Raw genomic sequence first — 6,485 nt, 5'->3', positions numbered from 1 at the left:
TCAGCTTTGAATTAATTTCATAATGTACAATGGCTAAAAGAAGTGTAATAAAACTAAAACATCTCGGTAACCTTTCCAGAAGCAGCAACAAGAAGCAAGCCATGTTGCGAAGTATCTCTCTGAAACTGTATTTTTAGCTGTCAGTTTTGGACGGCTTTCTCAGGCTGTTACCCAGTCTTGCTAGGGGCTGTGCGTGCATTTTAAGGAGCAGCATATCCGGCAGCTAATGCCTCAGAGAAACAGACCTCTCTGCTTTATACCCGTATTGTATTGGATCAGCCGCAGGGTGTAAGTCAGTGAACGCTGAAGTATCCTTTGGGATTTTGTTTCCTTCAGAAGCTTCCTCCTCTCTTTCTGTCCCGAGTTAGAGGACCTCTGAGTCTGACTGCCACCTTGGTTTCAGTCATTCGGCTGCTGGGCTTAAGACCAAAGCGAGACCTGTCCGTTCTTCAGAACGATTCTGTAACTTGCGCGGTGCAGAAGCGCGCATACAACCAGCGAGTCCCGCCGCTCCCGCTGTGCGGGCAGCCGAGGCCCCTGCGTCCCCTCCTTCTTCCCGGACTCGGGCGGCTCTGCCGCGCCCCGCGCCCCTCTCCCCGGCCTCCGGCCTCTCAGCCCCGCCGCCGCCCGCCAGGTGGCGCCGCCGGCCGCGGCCGCGGGGCGCGGGGCGCGGGGCGGCGCGCAGGGGCGCGGGGCGCGGGGCTGCAGGCGCCGGGGCTCAGCTGGCCGTCACGGGCGTGTGGAAGTGAAGTGGGGAGAAAGAAGCAACAGTAGAGGCCTGAATAGCGCCTTTAAATTACTGCTGACACCTCTGCTGCAGCTCCCTAAAATCTCAATCAACAATCCATTAGGACTCGACGGGAGTAAAACTAAATCCTCGTTTAAGTGTATTTATCCGATCTCTTTTCTCTCTTTCAAATGCTAAATCCATTTCAGCATATGCCCCTTCTTTCTCTCGCCTTTCTCTAAAGACTGGCAGCCTATACTACTCTTGTAAATATGAAAGATGCTAATCATATGACATATCACGTCTCAGTCGGAGCCTGGAATAAAGCCTTGAGATTTGGGATCATTGCCTCCAGACAACAGCTTCATCAGCCGGAAAGTTGGGTTTTTTTCTCCTTTCCTTCAACTCTCAATCCCTTCTTTGTCTGGGGGAAAATGCAGCCAACTCGAGCCACCCTGGCCATATGGTTCACTCTGTGTTTTCTTAGTTGAATTCTGAATTGTTTGTGACTTGCGAAGGGTTTTTTTTTTTCTTTTTTTTTTTTTTTTTTTTTTTTGGAAGTGTGTATAAAGACATAGAAGAGGCTGCCGGGGCTGGGGCGGCTTTGCAGGGTTGCTGCATGTTCTTCACATGTTCCTTTCACACACTCCTCCTGCAGCCACTTCACCGCTACTGCTCCGCGTAAGAGCCAAAATATAAAGCCCTGGACACACTTTTACCAATAATGCAAGTGATTCCAGAGACCTTAGTTGTTTTCGCCCTCCGGAGGATGAAAGCATCTTCTTTAACATGATTTGTTTTGCTCTTTAGCAGTGCCCGCACCCATCCGAAGCTTGGTTTGGATTTGTGGCAAGCATGTAAAAGGGGGGGGTATGTGCTTTCTAGCAAATCCCTCATAAAAATAATGCCTTGGATGGGAGAAGCACAGAAGTATTCTGCCGTGAGGAAGAGTGGCTTTTAAGACGTGTATAAATTAGGAGCTGAATGAGTTTGGTGCGCTCAAGTTTGGATAGCCCCTGTTTGATAGCAGCCTGCCAAATTTTCTTTCTCTCTTTCCTTACACAAACCCCCCAAAAGGCCCTTTCACCAAATCATTAAATTCTACAGAGGTGGTCAAGCTAGTCCTGCTTTTCATGCGTTCGAGAAAGAAAAGGGTCCTTGAAGTTTAGAAGATGCCCAAGGAAAACTCATTGAATGACATCAAAAGAACGAGTTTCCATAGCTGTTGAAGCACGAGAGCTGTGTAGCCGCACAAAGGCGGGTTGGGGCAGTGGGACTGTCCCACTGCTCTATCCCAGCACAATTGGGTCACTGAAATAGGGAATTAATTACCATTGGAGAGTGGGCAGCCCATTCACCGCTGGCTGAGTTTTATTAAACGCCAATATAAATAACAAAACAACTCTTGTGGCTGCACTATTCCTACACGCCAAAGGAAGGATTATGTTGGGGATTAACATCTTAAAGTCTATGAGACTTTCTGACTCAAGGCTCGGAGCTGGTAATCGTATTTGTCTCCTGGTTCAGCGATTAGTGCTCTCCCTCGCGCACCTTCGCCTGGACGGCCAATGTCCCTTTTTGCAGGCACCGGGGTTTTCACACAATCGGCTGTTCTTTTCCCCACAGCTATAGAAAAGAATAAGAAAACTGAAGCGTGTTCACGCGATCCTCAAGCGTCTTCCCCTCTTCATGGGAACGCAAGGGGCCGGCGGCCTTTTTCCACAAGGGGGGGGCAAACCCCCTTTGGGGCTGGGGGGCTCCGGTCGCGAAACGGCTCCGCGGGCCTGCACCTGCCATGCAAATCCGCCGGCAACAATCGGCCCCGCGCGGGGCTGCTCCGCCGGGGGCCGGCAGCGGCGCGGGGCGGCGGCGCCCGGGGACCCTCCCCGCCGACCCCGCGGCAGCCCCGGGGCGGGCAGGGCCCGGAGCAGGGCTGGCGCTCGCCCTGCCCCACGGCGCGGCGGCCACGCGCCCCTCGCAGCGCCCCGTCCCCTGCGCCTTGGCCTCGCGACTTGCGAGGTCGCCGCGCGGCTCCGAAGGTCTCTCGGTGACACGGGCCCTAAGCTCTGAGGGCTGCCGGGTCGCCTCAGGGTTCGAGCTGCTCAGGGCAAACAAAGCCCCTCCGAGGGGCTCCCCGCGCCCGCGCCGGCTCCGCGGCCTCTCCTGCGGGGCTGTGCGATAGGCTGGAACCACTGCGCTCCCGCCTCTTCGTCGTCGCCTGCTTCGGGCTTTTGTCCCCGCAAAGCAGGATCGCGCCGGGCAAAGGGGCTGCAGCGCAACAGCTCGACCCCGCGGGGACGCAGTTCACGCCGCGGACGGCGGCGGCACCGCTGCGGCCCCCGGCTGAGCGGCTCGGCCCTCGCCCCGCGCGGCAGCCGGGACCACACAAGCGCCTCCCGCCAAGCCCCGCGGCTTAAGGCAGACGATGGCGAACCAGAAGCCGTCACAGGGAGCTCCCCGCCATGTCGCACTGCCCCGTGCTGCCAGGGCAGCGTGCGGGTTTCCCTCCTCTTGAAAGGGGGAAAAAAGTGTGAAAATCCCTCGGAGTCGCAGATGTTTTCTAATAGATCGGCTAAATCGTAATGAACTGCTGGTTGCCGACGTTACAGGGGGATGCAGCTCTTAGCTGGGGTGCAAAACTGCGCATAACGCAGAGGATACAGAGATTGACTTTTAAAATTAACACTCAAGCACAGGAAACACTTGAAGCACCGCTTTACCAAGCAGCCCAGCCACACTTGCCCTCGCCGTGAGCAGCAGCGGGGCCACGCGCTCGCGAGCAGCGAAAGCAAGGGGATGTGACTGGGTGGATACGTGGTGTGTCTGACGAGACCGTTGCTGAGATTTTTAGCTCTGGTTTATCTTTTCTGGGCTTTTTTCCACAAGCTGTGCACAAAACTGTATCAGTAGAAATCCTGTATTAAAGCCCGACTCCCCGCAATTGCCCCAACGCTGACTTTTTGCGTGTGGAGGGTAGCGCGCTGCAGTTTTCATTTCATATGTCCTTAACGTCATTCTTTTCCCCTGTTGGTCTGTCAGAAAGAGCAAGTCTGTTGACCCCGGGGGCATGTTGCAGGGCCTGTCTATTCACTGGGGCTTTTTGCCCGAGAGGGTGGTCTGGAAAGGAGGTGGGGGTGGAGGCTTCTTCGGTGGATTGGCAAGTTTCTTTTTTTTCTTTTCTTCCTTTTTTTTTCGAGTCTTCTAGAGCGTGTACTGTGTCCCGGAGTTACGTCTTACGAGGCTGAGTGGGGGCTGCTGCCGTGCGCCAAACGGAGACGGTTCACGAAGGAGAACACACAGCTGTCAGGCAGGTACCTCTCAGGCGTCAGGCTTGTTCTTGCGGAAATGATGGAAAAGGAGGGAAAAAGGCAAGGGCTCACAAAGCATCCGCGGGCCCACTGCGTTTTAGCGCCTGGGCTCATACAGAAGAGGCGCCCGCGGGGCCCGGCTCCTGCAGCGTCGCCGCTCCGTGCTGGCGGCGTGGTCACCCGGACGGACGGACGGACGGACGCGCTCGAGCCGCTCTGCTTAGGTGCCTCCGTGGGGCCGGAGCCCCGGTCCCCCGCGCCTGCTCCCCGCACACGTGCCCCCCTCGGGGCGCGGGCGGTGGGTTTCCCCGCGGCGCCGTCGCCGCGTCCCCCCGCAGCAGGTGCTGCGACAGCGGCGACCTACAAAAAAAAAGCAAAAAGAAGAAGAACTTGTCACTCCCTTTCCCCTTTGCCTCCCCTCCCCCCCCCCCCCCCCCCCCCGCGAGGCTGCGCTGCCCCGGGCTCCGCGCGGGGCGGGGGGAGGGGGGCGGCGCTGCTCAACGGGGCGCTGCTCCTCAATGGGGCGCTCAATGGGAGCCGGCGGCGGCGCGCGTGGCGCGCGGGGCGCCCTGATTGGCCGCCGACCCCCCATTCAGCGCTAAATGAGCGGCACGCTCCGGCCGGGCGCGGGGCGCCAATGGCGGCGCGGCGCGGCCCGACGGGGGGGGCGGCGGCGGCGGCGGCGGCGGCGGGGCCCGGGGGGGGGGCGGCCCCCGGCGGGTATATAAGGGGCGTTAAGGCGGGTCGTGTGCCAGACACGCCGCCGCCGGGCCCCGGGCCGCTCCGCCGCCGCCGCCGGGGCGCGTGCCAGCCGCCGCGCCCCGCCCCGCCCCGACGGCCCCGCCGCGCCGCAGCATGCGGGGGGCGGCCGAGAGTCCGGCGCCGGCGGGCGACGAGGAGCTGCTGCTGCCGCGGCGGCGCCGCGCCTCGCCCGCCCGCTCGCCCTCGCTGCCGTCCAGCGCCGGCGAGGAGGAGGAGGAGGACGAGGAGGAGGAGGCGGAGGCGGAGGCGGAGGCGGAGGAGGCGGCGCCCGCGGGCGAGGCGGCGCTGGCGCTGTCGCTGTCGCTGCGGCGGGGCCGCGGCCGCGGCCGGGGCGGCGGCGGCGGCCCGCGGGCGGCGCGCACGGCGGAGGCGGCGCAGCGGCTGCGGCGGAGCCGGCGGCTGAAGGCCAACAACCGGGAGCGCAACCGCATGCACCACCTCAACGCGGCGCTGGACGCGCTGCGCGACGTGCTGCCCACCTTCCCCGAGGACGCGCGGCTCACCAAGATCGAGACGCTGCGCTTCGCCCACAACTACATCTGGGCGCTCACCGAGACGCTGCGCCTGGCCGGCGCCGCCCGCCTCGGCGCCGACGGCAGCCCCTCGCCCGCCTCCTCCTGGAGCGGCGGCGCCGCCAGCCCCGCGCCCTCCGCCTCGCCCTACGCCTGCACTTTATCGCCCGGCAGCCCCGCCGGCTCCGCCTCGGAGCCCGAGGGCTGGGGCGGCCGCCGCGCCCCGCCGCCGCGCCGCTGCCTCTAGCGCCGCCGCCCCGACGGGCGCCGCCGGCCGCGCCGGGAGCCCCGCGGGGGGCCGGGCCGGGCCGGGCTTGGGGCCGGGCCGCTGTGCTCTGCTCGCTCCTGTCTTGTCTTATCTTACTTTGTCCTCTCGGAAGGACTCGGTTCGCTAGGGCGCCAGGTTAGAAGTCGCCGTATAATTTGTAGGCTTTGTCAGGGCTGAATGCAAGCGTGGAAATGCAGGCTGAACTCGCTGTCAAAAGGAGGGAAAAAAGGAAAAAAAACCGCGAGGGGGAAGCGGGGCCTGGGCCGGGCGGGCGGGCGGGAGGACCGCCTCATGCATTATTTATTTCGACCTCTGAGGGGACGAGGAACTCCCCCCTTCTTTCAGCAGATTAAAAATAAATCAACAGACTGAAAACCTACACAGACACGGGACATTACAGCGATCAGCCACACACGTGTTCGCGTTTATTTATTATAAAGAAAGATTTCATGGAAAAATATGTATTTTTTTGTATAATTTACAGAGTCTATTCTAGTATGTATTTACAGCGGAAGAGCAAAGGCATCGTTCGCCTCATAAAATATAAATAAAATATCTAATTTTCCTAGCCCTGTTTGTGCGCTGCTTCGCCCGGTCTGCGAGCCATCTGTCCGCACTCGCCCAGCTCCCACCAGCGAGGTGCCGGGGGCCAGCAAGTGTCCTCGTCCCGTCCCCGTCCCCGTCCCCGTCCCCGCCGAGGCAGGGCCGAGCCGGAGCCGGAGCCGAAGCCGGAGCCGGCGGCCTCGCAGCGCCGGCGGTAGCGGGCCGCTCGCGTGCCTACCTGCTCATGCAGATAAAATGCAGACAAACGCGCCGCCGCGCCAAATTGCCACGGAGTGGAAACCAGCCAGGCGTGCGCGCTCGCGGTGCCCAGGGGCCTCGGCCGCTTTCCAGGAGCCTGATACACG

General features: G+C 61.1%; 1 protein-coding gene and 1 long non-coding RNA gene across 2 annotated transcripts; one reads left to right on the top strand and one right to left on the bottom strand.

The window, feature by feature from the left end:
- Positions 1 to 3,427: 3,427 nt before the first annotated feature.
- LOC135328174 (uncharacterized) lies at positions 3,428 to 6,421 on the bottom strand. Its single transcript, XR_010388928.1, has 2 exons — positions 6,359 to 6,421; positions 3,428 to 4,395 (listed from the first exon to the last, which is right to left on the bottom strand). It is a non-coding gene; the product is annotated as an uncharacterized LOC135328174 (long non-coding RNA).
- NEUROG2 (neurogenin 2) lies at positions 4,891 to 5,583 on the top strand. The gene has a single exon (XM_064511766.1). It carries the CDS (start codon positions 4,891 to 4,893, stop codon positions 5,554 to 5,556), a length of 666 nt encoding a protein of 221 aa, XP_064367836.1. The 3' UTR covers positions 5,557 to 5,583.
- Positions 6,422 to 6,485: the final 64 nt, after the last annotated feature.

The sequence above is a fragment of the Dromaius novaehollandiae genome, chromosome 4 (genome assembly GCF_036370855.1).
Source record: "Dromaius novaehollandiae isolate bDroNov1 chromosome 4, bDroNov1.hap1, whole genome shotgun sequence".
Taxonomy (NCBI): domain Eukaryota; kingdom Metazoa; phylum Chordata; class Aves; order Casuariiformes; family Dromaiidae; genus Dromaius; species Dromaius novaehollandiae.
This window is presented reverse-complemented; position numbering and strand designations above follow the sequence as displayed.